The sequence below is a fragment of the Thalia democratica genome, chromosome 5 (assembly GCF_965202585.1).
Source record: "Thalia democratica chromosome 5, ktThaDemo2.hap1.1, whole genome shotgun sequence".
NCBI classification, from domain to species: Eukaryota; Metazoa; Chordata; class Thaliacea; order Salpida; family Salpidae; genus Thalia; species Thalia democratica.
In genome coordinates, this window is record NC_139169.1 from 67,616,648 (window position 1) to 67,639,765 (window position 23,118).

At 27.0% G+C, this 23,118-nt stretch overlaps 1 protein-coding gene across 1 annotated transcript; it reads right to left on the reverse strand.

The window, feature by feature from the left end:
* Positions 1-584: 584 nt before the first annotated feature.
* On the reverse strand, positions 585-22,973 carry LOC145836775 (general transcription factor 3C polypeptide 3-like). The gene is made up of 12 exons (XM_082944547.1): positions 22,793-22,973; positions 8,695-8,836; positions 6,958-6,968; positions 5,924-6,207; positions 5,721-5,839; positions 4,615-4,690; positions 3,717-3,899; positions 2,788-2,969; positions 2,345-2,486; positions 1,827-1,934; positions 1,272-1,400; positions 585-836 (listed from the first exon to the last, which is right to left on the reverse strand). Exons 1-12 carry the CDS (start codon positions 22,971-22,973, stop codon positions 585-587), a joined length of 1,809 nt encoding a protein of 602 aa, XP_082800673.1.
* Positions 22,974-23,118: the final 145 nt, after the last annotated feature.

The following is a 23,118-nucleotide window of genomic DNA, read 5'->3' on the forward strand; positions in this document are numbered from 1 at the left end:
AACAAGATAAAGTTTCAAACTTTATAATACAAAACTTTAAAAATTTTAATTATAATGTTTTTAAGGCTTGTAATTGATTATATGTTATAAAAACCTACATTTTATGCAATAATGTAAAAAAAAGTGTCTTATTTCTAGATGTATAAATAGCATAAAAAAAAGTTAGTCATTATTTGAAATCATTACTGGTTTATAATTAGTTTTATTGTTTGAGACAGCAAACGAAGGAAAAATACAAATGTTTTTACTTTATACATTTTTATCAGTTTAAATTTTTAGTATTATAAAAAATCTAGGTATCACAAAATTATAACTTCCTAAAACTTCAATTTTCTAAACGAAACTTACAATATAGTAAATAACTTTTAAAATCAACACAATTATAAAAAAGAGTGAAAATCTTAAGAGCTCTTCTGCAAGCTTATCGAAGGAAAAAATCTAAAATAACTGAAGGTTTGTGCTTAATAAGAAAATTTTTCAAACGTCCTTGATAAAAGTAGGAATAAAATTCTACAAAAATTTACTAAAAAGGCATAAGCAGCAAAACAAACTAAAACCGTCAATTGAAATTGAGACGTGCAGCATCAAACGACGTTGTGTTTGAACAGCACGTAGTTGGCCATCGTGTGGTTGCCCGACTGCCGGTACATCAAGCTGAGGTTGAAGGCGATCTCGTGCCGGAGGTCGAAGCTGTCCTCGCACACCGCGTCGACCACAGTGGCAGGTGGTCCGCACTTCAACGCGTCCTCGTAAATGTGCACCGCAAAGTGGTTCAGCCCGATCTGGTGGAGGGCGCGCCCGATGTTGTACAGCGACTCCTGCTTGTTGTTCCGCAGCTGCCATTTCAAACATTATACAGGTTTGTTCAAGTTTTATTTGAAATATCAGCCTTTTCAGTTTATATTAAATAACATCATTACTGAAAGAAGGATATTTTGTTTACTTATCAAACAGAAGCTGACTCATGAACTTTCAAAAATTTTAAGTAGCTTTTATTGTTATTGAATGCACAAAGTTAAAATTATGTTTGCGGGTATTTATATCCGAATGAAATAAGTGCGGGTTAAAACTGTACTTACAAAAAACCTTTATATAGCTTTTATTAATCTTTAATAGTTAACCTATCAATGAAATATTACAAACAACTTTGTTTCATTAATTTCAAAAACGTCAGCTTTTAGACTTTATCAAAACAAATATTCTAGCAAGAAAACTAAACATTACCATTGAGGATCTTCAACGTAATAAACAGTCTATCAAAATAATCAAACCTGGCAATACTTGGCAAGGAGTGCGAAGGCTTGCGCGACATAAGTGTGCTTGTTACCGCAAGTTTTCTGCGTGAGTATGTGGCAGTAGCAAATTCCCACTATCAAATGCAGTTCCGGATTTTCTTGCTCCTGCAAGTATTCTTGTTATTTATCCGATAAGTTTATTCGATAGCAACGACGAAAGTTGGTTTAAAAAAGCTACGTACGTTTTCTAAATGAATCTAAAGACATTTTTAAACTGTAAAAGTATTACTTTAACTTACACATTCACTTCTTTAATACATTACACAAAGATACTATAAGAGTTTCAAAAATTTATGAATTTTAGATATAAGTAAAAGAACGAGTTTAAAAAACTATATACTTTTAGTTTTTCTCAGAAAAGGATTAAAATTGTTAATAACGTTTAGTTTGCTTATAATTACTTTTTGAAACTTTACTTGGTTTTTAATAAAATATATTAGTGAACTTTTATTATGTACTATTCTGTTTTTGATAACTAAAAATTATGAAAAACAAATAAAGTACAGATACATCCACAAAAAACTGACAAACTTCTTCTAGTAGTTCGATGTAATAATTAAGTGCAGGTCTGAAGTTATTAGATGCAATATCTCCATGAGCGAACATGCTTTGAAGCGGGTAAACTTTCTTATCTTGTACCTGTAATTGTATACTTGCTTTTCGTGAATGCTTTTAAAAAGAAAACAGATTAACCACTTTGTTTTGCTAGTAATTAAATTTGAAAATAACACTAAAACAACTTATCATTATTGCGAAAAACTTTAACTTACTCTGCAATTAAAAAGTGGTAAACATAACCAGTCATTAAAATAATACTTTACATTAGCACAAAACAAAAAACGTCAACATAAGTTTACTTACTATAAAGCGCATTATTGTTGTAAAAACAATAACTATTGGAATAAAATAATAGATAACCAATACTGGGATATAGACAGTATTCAATAAACACGTATTTATTATCTTAGATAAAAAAAACCTTAAACGCAAAATTTTCTGCCTTGCAATTAATAATACTTTTCTGCGAATTTTTTTGACACAATACTGACCGCCATGATTCTGTGGAGAAACCTGTGAGTGTTTTTGAGAACCTTCTGACTGTGAGACATCCTGGTGACCACCTGATTGAATATATTCCACACGTGGTTCTGCACCGACGACTGGTCCTCCTTCTTCGACAAGATCACCTTCCTTCAATTGATATACAACAGGTTTGTATGGAAACAATGTACAGTAAGACAGTGTTTGTATAAATGATGTTAGAATTTTAAACTTATATTTATAAAAAAAAAACAGTCTTTATTTCGGATGCCATTTATAAAAGCACTAAAAGTTTTAATACAGTTTTTAATTTAAAAATGTATACTAAAATCCAAAATTAGCTGAAAATACTGCTTGATAAGTTTATTTATGTTTGTAAAATTAAAATTTAATAAAAATGCAGCAAAGTATTCATTATATCAACAAAACAAATAACTTGATTCAAACAAACTTGAGTATTTTGTAGGCGTAATAGTACCACCCGCTCAACAGGCTGAACCTGAACAAAATAACTTCCAGCTTGCTTCTTGAAATTTTCGCGCGCGAAAAGAAGTTTTTCTCCTTCATAACGTGGTCGCTTATCAAACAGGCCTCCTTGTATCTTTTGCACGTGTTGAGCAGGTTCAGCAACTCCTTGATTGATAAGGTTGATTATATTGGTGGAGTCTTAGGTCGTAAAATTTTTTGTACTAAAGAAATAATATGCAGCAAAAATATTAAAATAGTTTGGAATCTTAAGTTGTAAACTATTTGTATTAAAATGGATTTTTTTGGTATGATTTAACCTTATGTTAAAGTTGAGCTTATCTCACGGCATACGAAGGTCCAGGCTTAAGCTTTTAACTTTGTCAAACTTTTAACTTTTTAATAATAAAAAAAAAATTATGCATCTATCTTAAATAAAAATTGTTTCAATTAAGAACTTTTGATAGTTTGAATTAAAAACCAAACATAAAAAAACTTTTATATATAATTTTCAAAAAAATTAAAAACATTGTTTTTTATAACTTTTTTATTTTACATATAAAGGTTTCTAATAACTAAAATAGTTTTAAAAAAATTGAACGTAAGCTTTACTAGTATTAATAACTTATTGTAATAAATTGCAGAACTTATAAAATCACTTAAAAAATTTTCACAGCATCAAAGCTCAAACATTAGTATGTATTACACAAAAATGTTTGTGTTTAATACTGATTTTTAAAAAGTTTTCTTCTTGACTGAAATTTTCCGTATAATTGAGCGTCCGGATAAGTGAATAAGCATTGTACAACTAAACTATTTTTCAATTAAAAAATTACACTCATATTTCAAACTCGCTTACAAGTGTCAAAAGCAAAACTAAAAGAGTTTCAAATACACTAGCGTTCTAAAACATACCTGTGAAACAGTATCAAAACAAACCTTGTAAAAGTCGATCCACTGCCTCTGCTTGAAGACCTGCCAGTCGGCTTTCAGGTACAATTCCTCGTCAATCCTCTGCTTGCCCGCCCTCTTGCAAGTCACTTTGATCTCGCCTGCGAACGGGTTGGTTGTTTTCCTACTTCGCTTCACTATTGACAGCTGAAAAATTTGAACGTTGAACCAGTTAATTTGTATTTATTTTAAAAGTTATTAAGTGCCCAGACAGTATGAGAAAATTAAAGTTTGATAATTCGGTAAAGACCTTGTAAATAATATATTTTTGTTTACACAAAGTAAAGTGAGAAATGAAGAATCAGCATGATATTTAGAAGATAAAATAAGTAATTTTTTTAAGAAAAATTTAACAGATAAAAAATAAAAGTTGCATTCAATATGGTCGTCAAAGGTTTTTCTGACAAAATTTTCTAGGTTTTCTAAACTTATTCCAGATATTTTAAATAACAATATTTTGGTTTCTTTTGGTTTGAAAGTAAATTTAAGGTAAACAACTGACTTAGAATGTATAACAACATTGAAAAGACACTGTAAATCTACTTAAAATATGTTAAAAAAGCACTTTATTATTATTTTCTTTTACTATATGATAGATTTTTGAAATATAATCGAAATTTAATTTCTTTGCATGTTAAGTTTCTTTAAAATTCCAGATTTTTTAATGATTTTTGTTCAAAATTCCAGATTTTCCAGGCTTTTCCCAGATTTCTCAAACTCCAGGTTTTTTTTTACAAAATTGTCAAATGTCAGGTTTTTTAACAACTCTGATACGAAAATAACCAAACAAAGTACTTTTATATTTATTGGAAAACAAGAAAACTGTCTGTACTAAGCAGAAAAAGTGCTAACTGAAATTAACCTCAGTTTTGAAAGTACTTTTCAGTCTGTTGGCGAGCATAATCAATACAACATCCGCTGCAGCTGCTAGCTTCTTTCTGTGATTAATCATGTTTATTAGCATTAAGGGTATAAGTTAGTTAAGAATTAATAAACATTTTTTTTACTTCCAGTAACTTTAAAAAAAAATAGTCTATCAGTTGGTATTAGTGATCTATCGTATCCTAATTTTGTGAATTGGTTTAAGCACTTATAATTGAGCAAAATATTTCTTTAATTTAAAATTTGCTTTAAAGCAGTGTTTCTAATAATATATGTATTAAAACTCTAGGTTTTCATAATTGGTTATAAAACTTCGGTGCAATTTTTATTATCAAGAAAAACATTCTACAAAAAAAAACATTTTTGAAAACATTTTAACTTAATAATTTAACCACAATAAAATAATCTACTGTAAAAAGTATTAATAATACAATTACAAAACAACTAATGTTCGGTTTTTTTCTATAGTTTCTACACATTAAGCGTTTCATCAGAACAGTAACAGAGTTAAAATAAACCTTTTTTAAAGAATCAAAAAATTTCACATTATAACGTTTCAAATAAATTTAAATAACTTCAGTTGGCTAATGCATTAGCCAACTAAAACTATTCCAATTTATTTGAAACGTCGTAATGTGTATTTTTTTGATCCTTAAAAAAATATGCTAACTTTGTTATTGTTCTGATGAAACTACAGTAAACAAACCGAACATTAGTTTTTTTTTTATTATTAATATTAATCTCTGCTTTCGTATCAAAAGATTTGGCTTTTATCGAATAAAAAAACAGCTCCAAATACTGTTTTAAGTACATAAGTAATCTTCTTAAAATTATCTTTTCCTCATCTAGATTTTATTATACATATTTATTAATAATTTTTAACTTTGCTAAAGCTAAACAGAACGTAAGGAAAAAATCAGACTTCAAATTAGGGTTTCATTATAAAAAAATACTATTTAATTTTAGCTAACGATTCTTAAATTCTATTTAAGCTGATAAAAGTGTTCTGGTAACTCGAAACGGCACAGCTTGACTTCTTAAACATAAAAACAAACGCGCTAACTTAACATTCAACAAATAACAAACTTTTTATTGGGATGCTGGCCCCACTTTTTGAAAACTTTGAACCTGCAATTCAGCAGCCTCATCTGGTCTTTCGGTGAAATTTCATTTTCATTCTCCTCTTTCTCAGCTCCATCTAGTGTCTAAAGTATTATCAAAAAATTAGACACTTCACAAAATCTCAAAAAGTTTCAAACAAAAGCAGACTAATTAAACAACCAAAACACCTCGATGGCGACGCGGTATTCCCCGGTGTCGAGCAAGATGGCGGCCAGCTCCAGCCTGATGTCGACCGAGTCCTCCGCCGATATCTGCAGGCACTTGAAAAAATTCTCCTTGGCGCTCTTGTAGTCGTTGAGCTTCAGCAGCAACATGCCCTTCAACTTGAACAGCTCTTTGCTGGTGGAAAAGTGCGCGAAGTGGTGGACTTCCAATTCCTCGATCAACCGCAACGATTCGACGTACTGGCCCGCTTCGAAGCACGCCACGCAAACACTTATCTGCACGTCCGCTGTTTGTCAGGAACTTGTTAAGCAGGGTTGCCAAAGGATTTTGGCAAGTTTTCTCCAGGTTTTCAAAATTTCTTCCAGGTTTCTAAAATTAGACGTTTTACGGTCTATTTTCAGTTTTTAAATTAAGTTTAAGGTAAAAAACTGTGCCTAATAGTATAACAACATTGAAAAGATTTCTAAAAGCTTCTATAAATTTGTTTTTTTATTAAAAAAAATTTGAAGATGACAAAAATGTTTATTTATAAGATAGATTATTTATTTGCAATTAAAACTTTACTACTTGACATTTAAAAGTTGTTTAAAATACCATACTTTTCAGGTATTTTTAGTGATTTTTACTCAAAATACCAGGTTTTTTTCAAAATTACTCTAATTCAGGATTTTTCTTTTTTTTTTACCTTGAATTTTCAAATTACAAATTTTTCCTGGATTCGAGGTTTTTTGGTAACCTTAAAAAAGACATAACTTAACCCTCATATCTTTTAGTATATTAGTTTACAATAAAATTAAAAAATCTTAACTTTGCAGGTATTTTTTTACCTTTATATATATAATTATGTATACAATATTAACAACTAGTTTTTTTTTTTGCCTAATTTTAAATAGCACTATTTTTAATTTCAAATAGGCCACATAAAAAATTCAAAGTAAATTTTGAGATAAAAGCCAGCGAAGTTGGTGAGCTCAGTAAGTTCCTTAAAGAAAGAGCAAACAAATAACGCAAAAAAAAAGATTATTTCACTAAAAACCTATCTTCTCCCTAAAATACATTCTATTTTACAGAAAGTCCATTATCAATATTTAAATATTTTTTAAATACAAAAATATTTTCATTAAAAAAAAAATATTTATAATATTTTAAAAATTTCAACATTCAAAGTCTTAAAACTATATTAGGAACTATTCCTAAAAAATTTTGAGTCTTAAATTTTACAAATGAAATAAAAAAAGATAGATATTTTGTGATTTTAAAAATTCTGAGAAAATTGACAATGAAAAATTTGTAACTTTTTACAAAAAATAAAACATCTCAAAATTCTATAATTTTTTACAAAAAATAAAACATCTCAAAATTAAAATAAATTTTTATAATATCAAACAGTGGACTCATAACATGAAAAAGTAAAAATTAAGTTTTTGGAATTTTTCTTTGAAAATTTGTAGGTAGAAAGTCAAGGTTCTAAACTAAACTGTAAAAAGAACTATATATATATAACAACATTATTAATATTTTTTTAACATCTCTATCTACTTTAAGGTTTTTTTTCGATAATAAGTTAAGGGCATAGGGGTGTCCGACATTTTTTTTTTACAAAAATAACATTGGACCTTATATGAAAGCTTAAAGTACAAACAACAAGCCAGTTTTTATAGAATTAAAAAAATTTATTTAACTTTTGAGATATTCTAATTTTCATAAAAAGTTTCCAATACAAATGAAAAATTGAAAGTTTTTCTAAGTCAATTTTCTTGGAAATTTAAAACATCACTAAAAACGTATCTTCTCCTTCATTTTTTGCGATAGAGACCTTAAATTTTCAGGAAACGTTCCTTTTGTAGTTTAAAAAAATTGAAAGTTGGAGTTTTTAAATATTAAAAAAATAACTTTAGATAAGAATAAAACAAAAAAAAATAGGTGGTTTTTTTTTTAATAAAAATTTTATTTTTCAAAATTAAAAAAATTTCAATCTTTTTAAAATTTAATAATACACTTTTTTAGAAAATTTGAAGAACATTGCTTTAAAAATGAAGGAGGAGATAGATTTTAAGTGAAATGGTCTTTTTTTGTGTTTTTAGTTTGGGCCTTTCATTAGAAACCTATTGATGTCACTGACTTTGACTGCTCATGTTTTTAAAAATACTATGAATTTTTTCAAACTGTTAAATTAAAAATGTCTGATAGCTCGTATAAAACTCTATAAAATAAGATCAACTTGTAAAAATCAAGGAGGACCCCCCTATGCCCTTAAGCTTATTGTGTAAGTTAAGAATATTTCATATTCTTGTAATAATTCATAAAACTTCGAAAAGTTGAAAAACAATAGTATCAAGTAGGGATGGGAAATGTATGACCTGTAGACCAAATCTGTTAGCAAACAGAAATATGTGGCTGTGAAGTATTTTTAGCTTTGCAGAAAACAAATAAAATTAAGCTCTTACTAACAATAACTATACAATTTTCTTTTAATTTATTTTTAGTACACAGTTGTTTTTAATGAACCAGTAATTTAAACAATTAGTTTCAAACATTTTTTTTTCTTTGTGGTTGTAAAAATATTCAAAACTACATAGCCCACTAAAACTGCTTTTTAAAAAGTCTAGCCAAAGAGAGAATTTTTTAAGTAAATTTGTTCTAATAACTAAAAAAGTTTTCCACCCTTATTACAACAGTACAAAACTTTCTTAGACAAAAATGTAGTATTTGTGCAAACCAACTATGATACATAAAAACAATGATAATATTTATTTGACAAAACAAAACCAACTTGTTTTCATAGGAAGTAGAACACATCTGGTTGTATTCTTGCTGCTCAGCATAAGTGTATGTGGAGCTGACAGGCTTCAATTCCAGGCTGACTTCTGTTGAGTGTGGCTCCTCTGCTTGTGAAACATCCATTTGTTCTTCACCTTCTTATTGATATTAAATTTATTAGATAAGTTTACTAACTATTCTTAAATTGCATTAGTAAAACATTTACTTTATACATTAGTATTTGTGTATATTGTTTTATTAAAACAACAATGATCAAATATAAAAAAATGTTTTTTCTAAATATTTAAACTGTAGTAGAGAATTTCTGTACAGTATTTTTCTCTGAATACTGACCACCAAAACTGTCAAATTTTGTTATTAAAACCAAGTGCATGCAGTTTTTGAAACAATAGTTCTAAGTGTACCTCTAATATATAAATACTTTAAATTATCAAAAATGTGTATTTGCTTTATTAAGAAGAATCTAAAAAATAATTGCAAACAAAAGGTATGCCGGCCAAAAAATTAGTTACCCCAAAATCACATATTTTTCATCTTAAACAGTAATAAAATCACTTATACATGTCCTAGACTTATACTTATTGATTTGGTCTTAAGACGTTTTTGAGACTTCTTTTCATGTAATATGACATCATAATCACCCTAAATACACAAACTTTGTCTGTAAAATAATGATTTTTGGAATATTGAAAAGCATAGCTGGTCAGTGATTTTAATAAGAAAAAATAATGTAAAACAAAAATTTCAGGTTATTTACTTACCTTTAAAAGTTTAGGTGATGTGGTGTGCATGTCAACGGGATATTTGATGTTGTAGTTCATTTAGCTTTAAGTGTTTAAAAAACCCTTGAATATTTATTTAATTAGCACACAACAAATTAATGAGATATTAAAAAGTTATGATTTATTATAGGCAAGATAATGTTGTATAGCATTGAACATTAAATTAATGATTGCAAAGTAAAGACTTTACAAATAAATAACATTGCAAAATAAAACAAAAATTGTATCATTTAGCATTAACACTTAACATTGTTGCAAATGACTGATACTTGTAGAAGTTTTTGCATAAAAATCTGTGTACACACAAGTTATAGTTGTGTGAGTGAGAATCTATTATAAAAAGAATTAAATTTTTTAGTATACTTGAACTTTGTTTCAAAAATACTCTACAGAGTTTTGTTTGTCTTGTAACATATGGACTTTGTGGCAATATAAAAGTAGTTATTTTTCAAACTCATTCATGAATATTTTGATAAGTGTGTCTTTATTTAGCATTCACTCACTATGCACAAAATGGTTTTTTTTATTTTCTACCTGCTTCAAAAAGTTGTTATACCAATGACTACAAAAACTGTATAGTTTTGGCAAATATGGCAAAACGATTCAAATTAAATAATAACTAAAATGATTTTGCAAAAGTTAAATTTAATGCTATTACCTGATGAGATAAAGGTAAATAAAATAAATCTTGTACAAATTGTTAAGTAATAAACATATTTAAAACAAAAAGAAAACAATTTCGTAAAATTAAGAGTTGAACGCTTATTTTATATGTCTTTATAAAGTTGTCAATGTAATTTATATGAGCTTAATGAATTACTGTAGCTTAAATATTAAACAATATGTTAAACCAGTTATCGCCAATGTAGTAAAAAAGGTAGAAACTACGAAAAACTTTAAAAAGAATGAATAATAAGAATGAAATTAAAACAGTTTATTTTTTACAAAAAAAAAAAGTTTAAGGTTTAACATTATGTAAAATAAAAAGCATTTTATGTTCGAAAAAGCTAAAAACAACCCTGCCATGCTAAGATAGTGTTTCAATTTGTAGTTTTTATGAATTCTCTAAAGTCTTACATTTTAATGTGACATCACAATAAAATAGTACTTTGCAAAATATTTTTTTCAATGAATATTCTTTTGAGAAAAGCACTTGTAGTAAAAACACCTTAGATGCTGTAGGTGTAAAGTAACTCTTTTTTTTTTCTTTTTTATACTGTTTATGTGAGCTTTGTACAATACTTAAGCAAACTCTATTTGATTGTCAATATTTTTGAAGATAAAACTTGATGATTGTTGCTCATTTTATCTTCTAAAACTCTTATATTTCTACATTGTGTGAGTAAGTTTAAGAACGCATTTGACCTAGTTTGGCATTCAACAGTCTTGAAAGTTTATGTTGATAATTTATATTGTTTTTCTCATGCAATACCTTTGAAGAAATTCTTTATTTAATCTTCTAGTTCATCACAGAATCATATATCTTTAATAATAAAAAGTGTGATAAGTTTTTATACTTACAAGTATGGCATGTACAGACAAGATCAATTGGCTTGAATGCACTTACTTGATGCAAAAAATCATCAAGAGGCTTTAAAAACTTGCATATCAGTCTTTAAAATCTTTGAAACATCATTATAAAGTGAAATAAGTAGAGAAAAATTCAAAATAATAGTTTGGCAACCAACAGTCTTGAAATTTATGTTGATAATCTATATTATTTTTCTCATGCAAAACCTTTGAAAAAATCTTTATTTTATCTTTTAATTCATCACAGAATGCATATATCTTTATTCATAAAAATTGTGACAAGTGTTTATACTACAAGCATGACATGTTCAGACAAGATCAATTGGCTTGAATGCACTTACATGATGCATTTAAAAAAAATCATCAAGAGGCTTCAAAAACTTGCATCTCAGTCTTTGAAATCTTTGAAACATCATTGTAAAGTGAACTGAGCAGAGAAATTCAAAAGAATTCTTATGAAAAATCTTTTGAACCTCTGTAAAATTTTTAATCTTCTAGCTTTTTTCAAAGGTCTTTATAAGTTGTAACTTTGGCTTTCTCCTACATCTTAAGATTAGGCAATGGATCACACTTTTTGGAATCTGATTAAAGATGAGTACCTACTACAGCAGCTGTTGAGGTTAGTTTGTTTTATAGTTAATTAGATTGTTTTAATTTGTGCAAAACTTAGTATTTTTGCTAGGGTTACCAGTTATAGTAGTTGAATAATCAGTAACAAAGTCAAGGTTTTTTGGATATTTACAATAAATCTTGATATTCTGTCTTAAAGTTTTAGATTTTCTATTTATCAATTGTTGAGTCCTTTTAATACTATTAAATTTTTTGAGTTCTCATGCTTGAATAACATTAAGCTTTAGATGTTAATTAAGTTTTGCACAAATTCATATTAGCTATTCATAGAGTTGTATCCTTGGTTTATAAACATATATTTGTTTTGTTGGGCTTCATTCTCCTAACATTACTAGGCTATCTTAAATTAAGAGAAAACTTAAAAAAGAATAAATAAAATCACTTAAAAGTAGCAACATTTGTGCTAAACTTTATATGCTTGTATGAAGAAGTTTTTTGTTCATGAATGAAGCCCAAAGAGACAGCAAGCTAATCTAAGTGTAGAAGTTTATTTACAACATAAAAATTAAGTTGTTTAGTTCTGATTGTATTAATGTAGTTTATACATTTATAAATTAATGATTTGTAATAAGAGTTACTTAAAGTGTGCATAAAAGATAAGTAGGAAGAGTAGTTATAAAACAAAAATGTCATTAGTTTCAAAGCTGTTTTAATTGTTATAAAGCTTTATTTATTCATTTTTTTTACAAAAGAAAACAGTTAAACCATATCAGGATTAGGTTTGCTAAAAAACAAAATGTTCCAAAGTTTTAAGTTTACACTCATATATTTACAAAGCAATTCACAGCAAGCAAAATTTAAAATTTGTTAGTGTAAATTTGTATGAGGTTTATTCTCACTTTTTTTTAATTTTTCTCTTCTTCTATCACTAACTTCTTTCTGTTCTTTTATCTATCAATAATTTCTTTTGTTCATATGTTTGCACTAATAAGCATTTATCAACAACTTGCTGTATTGTTTTTTATGTATATGACAAATGTAAAGACTCAATTTTGGTAATAGTATAAATATACAGCCATAAAGATTTCAAATGATGCAAGTATTTGACAAACTTTGAAATGAACTACAGGCTAATAAACATATGTTATTGACACAAAGTAGTATGGTTTAACTGTTTTAGTTTGTAACAATGTATTGAAATGATAAGTTCAAAGCATCAAACACCTTTAATTTGTATGCACATTTTAAGAAACACACAAAAAGTTGTCTGAGATCAGTGATTAAACAAAGCAATTAAGTAAGCATTCAAAGTCTATTAGTGAATATATAAAGTAAATTAAAGTATACTAGTTAGTAAGTAGTGATGGTAGTAACAGCGCAAACCTTTGTAATTATTAGATTGCTAAATAATTACTTTACAATGAGACCAATTTAACTATCATGGATAAACTTTAGCTTAATAAGTTACATGACAAGTAAAGTGATATCCTATAGTAGGAACAGTATAAAACTGAAGTTAACAAGAACATAAACTATTTTTTACAATTTTAAAGTTTTATTTGACAAAAATATAGTTACTACTTGAATCAAAGTAATTTTAACTGTTTAGATGAATCTCAAGTGGTTTTTTATTTTTGATTAATTTAAGTTTTATACTGTTTTTAAAAGGTTATCTAAGTAAAATAAATTTACATAAGCAAGTTAACTGACTATTGTTTAAATGTATACATAGAATACAGTTCAATCATATAAATAGATTTGTCAATGTACACATTTAAAAGGTCTGTAGTTTTTTTCTTTTTTTATTTGCTTTATTTTCTGTAATTAAAAAGTACACCTATCTATGAGGTTGATGAACTGTTTTCCATGTATATGTAAAACATTAGGTACTTAACCAGGATGATGTAGTATCTGTATTCATTTGTTTTTGGGTTTTAACCCTAACTTAAACATGTAGTTTTAACAAAATAAAGGCATCTATAAGGTACGCATTCTAAGTATTACGCACTAGTTTTTTAATAACACTTTCTCTGTTATAAGTAAAGATTTTCTTTAAGTACTACGCACCCGCATAAGGTACGCACTAAATTTTCAATAACACATTATTTGCATTAATTAAATAGGTTTTCTAAAATAATGTACGCACCCGCTAAAAGTACGCACTAAATTTTTAATAACACATTATTTGCATTAATTAAATAGGTTTTCTAAAATAATGTACGCACCCGCTAAAAGTACGCACTAAATTTTTAATAACACATTATTTGCATTAATTAAATAGGTTTTCTAAAATAAGGTACGCACTAAATTTTTCAGGCCCCCACCCATATTTTCAAAAATGGGGATTTCCCCAAACCGAAAATGTGATGAGATTTTTTGATGGAGATTATTTAAATTTATTTTTTAAGGCATTTCGCCGGCGAAAAATTTTTCATCTTTTCCTTTTCTCTTTTTCTTTACGGCCTTTTTTCTTGAAGGCCCTCTTTTTCTGTCAAATAGACCGTGAGTAGCGTAACTGCCAAACGAATATACGTTTATGCGTTGTATTTGTACGGTCTTTATCTGTTATCTTTTACTAACCTTGAGCTTATGTGATCTAATTCATTGATGTGAAACCATTAAAGGCCTGACGGTAATATCAGTTATAGTTTTTCAATTATGACTGAGTGGTTTTATGTTTATGAGTTTGAAAGTTAAGTTTAAGGTAGCGGACAAGACTAAGGGCAGGCCGGAGAGATGACAGGTGCGAAGCACCGTGTCATCGACCGGCCGTAGCCCTTTGTTTTTTTTTAATTCTTGTCCTTTAGGCCCGGTTACTCTGCTGGTCGGCACCACCTTTAGTTATGACTTTGATGTACGAGTAAGTGTGCTAGTACTTCTAAGTCATAACTAAACTTTAACTTAACTAGAAGTTATAAGATATCACAGACTAATTTCACTCTCCAGTGTATGAAAAATAGAAATCTTTGCAATCATTGTATGTAGGAGATTTATGTAATTTAGATAGAAACAGTGCTCTAAAGTTTTACATTTCCCATTTACGTCTTAGTTTGTATAAATAAGTTTGGGTCATCATTTAAACTAGACACCAACAAATTACTGTTTTTGTCCACAATCTTCTATTAATTTTGTGATATTTTCAACGTTTACTTACACACAATTATTACGTCATAACCCGGTAGTTTCATACAGTATAAACTTAGTAATTTTTAATAACACTATAATATATGCATACTATGTATTGGATTGTAGATTATTAAGTTTTGTTTTAAATTGCTCTATATTTTTAAGCTAAGTAAAGCTTATACATTAATTAATACAGACATAAAAAATATTGCATAAAGTGTATCAAATTAAACTAATAGATTTAAATATTAATGGCAATCAACTCTCAATTTTTTTTTTATTGCTGCGTTTAACTATATACATAATGGCAGTTACCAGCTCTGTACTTTTAATAAATTAGAACAAATACCGTTACGCCAACTAATTCTTCTTTTGAGGTAATTATCTTTAGTTATTTTTCAACTAAAATTGTTTGAAATTATTTTTAAGTTATGGTTTAGATTGGAAAAAAATTGTTGGATTAGGTGTCAATTGTTTTATATTCGTGATTAAATATACCTTATTCTAACAATATTGAAATTAGATCCAATTTTTCTTTTAGTTGGTAGTTCATTATTTTGTTCGTATTGTTGTAAAGTTAATTAAAAGTTTGTTTAAAAAATGTTCTCTCTGGTTTCTCTAAAACTAAAAGCGTTTGTTTGTGAGTTTAAAACGTTGTTACATGTCTATTTTGTTGTTTCGTAACTTAATTCTACTTCTAGCCCACTACAGTCAATTATTATCAATCATCATCTTGTTGTGCTGGTTTGTATGATTATTTCAACTCTTTGTCTCAAACAATACTTATTTAATCTTCAAGTAATGATTACAGTTAAAATATACTTCCTATTTAAAAGCTTTTTGAGTTATTAAGTTAGTTTCATGATCTATATCAATTTTATTTAGGTATGCAAGCGTTACACGTGACTTTTTTAAACTGAGTGCATCTTAAACTAAAAATAGCTATTTTTTAAAAGCTTGAATATTATTATTATATTGTAAATATTCAATCCAGAAGCTATTTTAGTTTTGAGGTCTTATTTTGTTACCTTTGAAAGTAATTTTTGTAGTGCCATTTAGGAATTAGATACACATTCAGTTTCTAATAATAATAATCATATATATCATAATAATAAGCTCTAATCAAAATAACTATCAACTTTTAATATTTGATCTATAATTATCATCTTGTTCCGCTGTTTTATATGATTATTTCTAATGTTATGTTTTAAACTATTTACATTTAACTTTAAATGTTTAAGATTAAGCTGTTCATTTCAAGGTAACCTGCCAACTAGGTACGCACTATGACCAACCAGCAGTGCTTACCTAGGTCTTTAATTTCGGTCTTTAACTACCTACATTCAACCTAACACAAACATGTTTATTATGTTTGTACATTTAATAATATTTAAACAGTACTCTTTATTTATTAAACTAATACTTGTTTCTGTGAAATGTTAAAAGAAAATAAAGAAGTAGTACTGGTTGAATTTATTTTTATTATATTTTCCAGTGAACTTGTTTCGATAGGATCTTTATTAGCAAACGATTAACTTTAAATTTTAAATAGTTTATACATTTAGAAATATTTTCTTGTTTCTATCAAGTAGTAATTGCAACTCAAATAAACATTTCGATAAACCTAAAAACTGTTGATATTTTTAAATAGTGAAGACTTTTTGTCTATGTAAAATGAATGGTAAAATTTGTCTCTTAACTGTAGAAATGCCTTACTTCTGCCTTACATTCTTTATTATCTTTTTTTTCATATACTAGTTTAAATATAGGTCAACTTAATTCTTGTCATCAAAATTGTATTTTGAATTAAACTATGTCAAATTCTTTGGGAATTTTAATGTATTTAAATTCGGCCTTATAAAACCTGTTTAACTAATTTTATATTTATCTCTACAGTTAGGACACTTCACTAAATTTCTCTGCTATACTCCTGCATGTAGATGTATACCGTAACTAACTCTTAACTAAAATAATTTATTGCTTTAAACAACAAGTCGTCTTTACATTAATACAACCTAACTATGTATCGACAAATAATATTTTTCATCTCGGTCTTTAAATGTAGATCATCAGTTTAGTTGTAGGTATAAAAATAAAACTTATTGGTTCACATTTTGTTATTAGTATTTTGATTTGGTGCAGCATTATTTATCTGTATTTGATATAGCTGTATTTTATTACATTCCCTTAATATTTTTAAAATGAACTAATCTTCGAACTACAGTAAATTATTATTAATTTCTTATTAATTATCATCTTGTTGTGTTGGTTAGTATGATTGTTTAAATCTTATGTCTAAAGTACATTTTAGATAATGTTTCATGTTCTTTTGCTTTAGATTGCTCTATACTGTATAGAAGGGGTCGACAAACTGCGGCCCTCAAAACCAAAATTTTTTTTATACAGTATATTTCTTAGCTTTTCGTAAGTAGCGTACAAGATATTAAAGTTAAAGCTTTTTGATTTTTTGTCAAATTCAAATACTATTTCAATAGCAATAATTAACCAGTAATTGTTTAATTGCACAATATTATTGTCCACCTTTATTCAGTTAAACTTGTCTCTATAATTCTTTATATTTATAATTTTTTTTTATTTATTGATTTAATTGTACTTAAAAAAAAATTAGTTTAAAAGTGATTCCTGTACTATGTTTTACCCATGATTTTTTTTACCTTAACAAACTAAAGTTAGATCCAGTAATATGTTTTTAGTTAACACTTCGTTGTTGTTCTGTAAAATAATTCTAAAGTTTATTTAAAAACTACTCTACGGGTTCTCTTTAGTTAATGATGTTTATTTATAAGTCTAGCTTATTATCGTACTTTTTTATTTCGTTGTTTAGTTCTGCTTCTTGCCCAAGATTAAGTAAAGACTGAAAATAATTTATATACTTTTATTTAAAATGTTTTTTATATGTCTTGGAAATCTTATATGGTTGTTAAAGGTAGGATAAATATTGATTTATAAATGAATAAAACTCTTTGAATAAATTATACATTTCACTTTTAATGACATCAAAATTTGTAATTTTCGTTAACATATTATTTATTATAGCCGTAAAACTTGTTAAACTTTTGTTTAACCTGAACTAAAAGCATTTGTTTTTGAGATTTAATGCTGTTTCTTATTTAATTCTCTGACTATTGATAAGCATTCTTGTTTTACCAATTAACTAAATGTTCTTTATTTCTCGTTCTAAAATGAAGTTCTGGGCTAAGTTTAAACATTGTATCAACTAATGATTTGTTTTACCTTCCTCTCAACAAAGTTAAAATTTGATTCATTCTTATAGTTTAGATAAGATTACTTTGTTTTCTTCTTATAGCTGTGAAATTGTTTAGAAAAATGTTTCTCTTGAAGTATAGGTTTGGTTCGTTGTTATAGTTTTAGTTTGTTGTTACGTAATTTAATTATACTGTTAGAAAAGTTAAGTAAAGACTAATGGTTTATTGTATCTAAACAACACTGAAATTTGATTCGTTTTTATATTTTGGGTTGTAGTTTCATTGTTTTGTTCTTATTACTGTGAAATTTTTTTGCATTGCAAACAGCGTGTTATACTATTAAATAAGGTTGTTGGATGGTTTCTTTTTAAATAAGAATAACAGTTTAAAGCTGCACAACTTTTTGCTAATTTTCTGATGTATCTAACTTATGTCTCAAAGTCGTACTATTTTTTTGTATACACATATTTTTTGTTGAGAAACAGAATATTTTTTTTTATCTTAACCACAAAATCGCAAAATATAACTAGTTTGAATTTTAGTTAATCATTTAATAACCTAAAGCTTTACAAAATTTAATTGGTGTTGTTATATCATATTTTCTTACACCTGTATTTCTTACTTCATGTTTATAAGTATAGTTATAGGGTTTTTAACTGAGTTTTAACTTAGATCTTAAAACTTGTTTAGTTATTTAAACACTTATTGTAATTTTCTTTGGAGTACCTTACTGTTTATTTGTTTGATGATTTCATATTTAGTATTTATTTGTAAATGTGTCTGATATTCTTTAGTACGACGAATTATACTCCTATTATGATATTTTGAACTTTTTTAAGCCTGTAAAAGTGTTTAAGCCTTTTTTTCAGTTATGAGGCTTTTATAATATTAACTTTACTTTCTTCATCAAACTGAACATGTTATTTTATTATAGTTACTCATTTTTATGATACTGTTAATGGTTTACAGGTTATAGGAATCTTAACTTAATTCCTCTAATGAGTTGTCATACTTAATTTATCAAGTTTGTTTTGCATTTTCTTAATTTTGCTTAAAAACTTAGTTTAACTTTTATATTGAAGATAAATTGAATTTCTGAAATATTAGAGTATTTTTATTCGTTTAAATTTGTTTTCTTAACTGAGGTACTTTTCTAAATTTGCAGTTATCTTATAAGTACTGAAACATAGTTTGTTAAACCTTATTTTTAATTAATGTGTATATGTCACGCCAAACTCCTGTAAGTAGAATATTAGAATAACCGTCGTTTTTAAAAAACATAACCTTATTGTATTGCTATTTTAAAATCTTAAACTTCAGCAAAGTTTAATAATGAAAAGTAGAGTTAATATTTTTTTTTTCTTAACATTTTGATTTGTTCTTCTTAATAAATTGTTAAAATCTCTCGGTGTTCAGATTTCAATCCAGACTATAAAACTTAAAACATTAAAAAAAACGTAAGTGCACTAAATAACAAAATTGTAAGACATCAACAGTGATGTACAGAAAATGTAGTACAAAAGTTTTCAATTTGTAATAAGAATTTTGTTTGGTTTCGGCATAAGCCCATCAAATCACCTATTTTGTTAACTTTTTATCTGTTCAACTACAGTTAAGTTGTAGTTTAAATATAGTTTGAAGCTTTCTCTACCTTTTTTAGACTTTTTTCTGATTAAGTACTATGCATTTTTCAGCTTTAATTTTGTTTTTTACGTACTTTTCAAAGTTTTGTAGTCTGGCTTACTTTTATATGTTGTTAATTTTGTTCAGATTAATTTTTTGTATCCTTAAAGTTAGGAAAAATAGCTTAAATCACATCATGTCACGCCAAGCAAACTCCTTGGCTTAAAATATAATTATATATAGTTTTTGATTCTAACTGTTTCTTTATTGGTAAAAATATTATTTCAAAGTTTAGTTTTATTTTTACTCGAGTTTCTAGAAGCTAACGCCGTTTTTAACAGTGAAATCCCTTACTTTATTGCTGATTTAAAAACTAAAACTCTCTTGTTCAAAAGTGAATGGTAGAGTTGCTATTTTTTTATGATATTTTAATTAACTGTTCAGATATTTGTCTATAATGTAAAATTACTAAACAAAATATTTGAAATAAGTTACGTTTGTTCAAAAAAAAACACTAAAAACCCAAGTTGTATAACAACAACAGTAATATACAGAAAAAGTAATACCAAAGTTTATTCCCATGTACTTTTAAGTTTTTCTAATTTGTAATAAGAATTATGTTTGGTGTCGCCATAAGCCTATAAACTCCTTTTGTTTATGTAGTTTTCTTATTTAAGTTTACCTTAAAACATAGTTAGCTTTCTTTGCCTGCTTTTTTGGTTGATTTTTCTATTTTCACCACTAATTTCCTTTTCTTACTTGCGTGAACGTACTTTTGATAGTTTTGTTTTCTGGGTTGCTTTATTGTGTTGCCATACTATGTTGATTTTGTTTCACACAATAAATTTGTTGGTCATGTATTTTTATTTTGATACATAAATGACATATTTATTTCTTAAAACAATAATTTTTATTTGTGCAGTTACAAGTTTTGTTCTTACCTTTGTTTTATTTTTGTTTGCATTCAACATTATTTTTATATCTTTCTCAGGTTCTATTGTATGTTTTTGAAAACTTTATTTCTTGTATTAACCATATCTCATTTGTTGTCGAATATACGTTGTAAATTAAGCTTGAGTTATTTTTTTGTACATCTTAAAGCCATTTTATAATCTTTTTTGTACTTTTTGATTTTAGATACTCTTAAGCTTTAATTTGACAACTTCTGAGATTTTTATGTTTTCAATCTCGTTAAATATTGAAATCATATCTGTGATAAATCAGTAATTAGTTTGTTGTGCTTTCTAAAGATTTTTGTTCTTAAATTAATTTAAACTATAAGTTTTTAAAACACTTAATTACTGCCATCATATAATGAGCAAGTATTTAAAATACAAAGTTTCATATTCAAACTGTGGTTTCTAGTATTATAAACTGGATATTTATTACAAATTATGTATATTTGTAGTAAATAATCCTGATATTATACTCCAAATCAAGTTCAACAATACTATGGAACTAATTCAGAGTGACATTGTTGTTTTACGTTGTTGCTAAAGGTTTCTTGAATTAATCTTATTTGTACGTTGTATCGTCGCCTGTTAGAATTCCATGTCTAAAACAATTTTTATTTTGTGTAATTTGCATTAGTTTTTTGCCTAAAATATAACAAGTTTAAATACACTATTTTAGGGTTTTTGTAGCCGTTTAGATTTCACTTTACTTTGCTTTTGCTAAAAAGTTTAATTGAATTACTATAATCAGCTGAGTAACTTTTTTTTTGTATATATGCTAACTGTCACTTTTTTACATCTTTCAAAAATACGTAGAATATTTAATAATTCTTTGATTACTGATTGAGGTTTATATTCAACACGCTCGATATAGTTTTTACAATGTGTTGTGGATATTAGTAACAATTGCCAATGGACCATAACTTTTTATCTTAACTAATGTTTAAAAACTTGGTCTTAGTTTTATTTTCACTGCTTATAAAATGATTATTTTATCATTAAAATTAATCTTAGATCTTTATTTGAATTCATTTTATGTACCACGTTCTTATGCAATTTTTTTAACAAATCCAAAAAAGAGAATTTCTTGTAAACTGTGTCCAGTATACAAAATTAGGAAAATATAGAATACTAAGTAGAGTGACGTAATAATTAGAAATGACATCATGATTGATAGTATACTAGTTTTAATAGTATCTAGCTTGTATTAATACTAAAAAAACTTATAAGTTTTCCAACATTTGGAGAAATACTTGACATATGTATAGCCTGACAACTGTGCTACATTTTACTAAATACGACAGTTAATAAAAACCTCATTTAGATAAAACAAGTACTGTTAAGTAAGGTTGCCATATTTTTAAAAATTGATTTTGTACTAATTTCGAATACGTTTGGTTTTAGATGATTGAATTCTGGCAACTACGCTTTAAAGCTTCAACTTGAAAGTTTTGGTTTGTTGCCTATGTTGCCTAAAAATAATAGTCGAGTTGAATATCTATTTATTTTTGTCAAGATAGTTAAAAGTTACTTTTTTTGTTGAAACCTTTTTTCGTTTAAACCTTTAGCAAAATTATACTTATTTCCGATAGGGAGAGCTAGTTCTTACGAATTTTAGAACATTGTGAAACAATGTGAACAGTCTAACAGCCATTCAGTTTTTAATAACTGCAATTGTACTACACCTGATGAGTTTGTAATTCAACAGCTTCTGTTTTTATTGATTATGTTAACCTAATATACTCCTATTAGTTTTATAAGGTTAAGAGTCACTTATAAGTTTTAAACGATAGTTTTTATGAGTAACTAACTAGTACATTTTATATTCAAGCTAACTATAACTTTAGCTGTTAAACTATGAATTATAGTTAAAAATATTATTATATCAATAGCTGACTTATACTAACAGTTTTTAAATGATTAAAATATACTTTAAGAGGCTGACCCTGTTTTCCATTTGTTTTAATTCTTATTTTAAATCAGTATTTAGTTTATATTTGTTCATAATTAAAGTTTTCAATATTATAAGTGTTCAAGTCCGCACACCGGCACGATTTTTGGTAGAGATTAACTGTTTTTTTAAATTGATATTCTGTGAGCTATTATAAAAATAAGATAATAAACAATAAAACAACTTTGTTACTATGATAAAGATCATGTAAAGATTGAAATATTGTAAACAATATTGTAGTTTAACAAATGTTATCAAATTCAACTCGTGATCTCGGAGTATATTCAGTATATTGATTTGCTTTTTTCTTTTGGGCTTATGTATCAACTGAGCTTGATGTACTCCAGGCTACTTAGGTCTCTAGCTTTATTTGAAACCACCTCTGAAAGAGATTCGGCAGTTTCGACAGGAGCCAGACTCGCAATAGCTTCGGGCCCATCTTTATCTTTAGTTGCTACCTCTGTCTGCGACCGAGTGCGAGAGGGTTTAAGAGCTAATAGCCTCTTCATTTTACTTATAAGATTAGTTTAAATATAGACTAACAAGTATCTATATGCTTTATTATACAACAAAATAAAAGGCACATTAAGAAGTGTTTACTACTTTCTAAGGCTTCTTGCAGTTCGCGATTCTAGTTGTGCTGTAACAAATGGT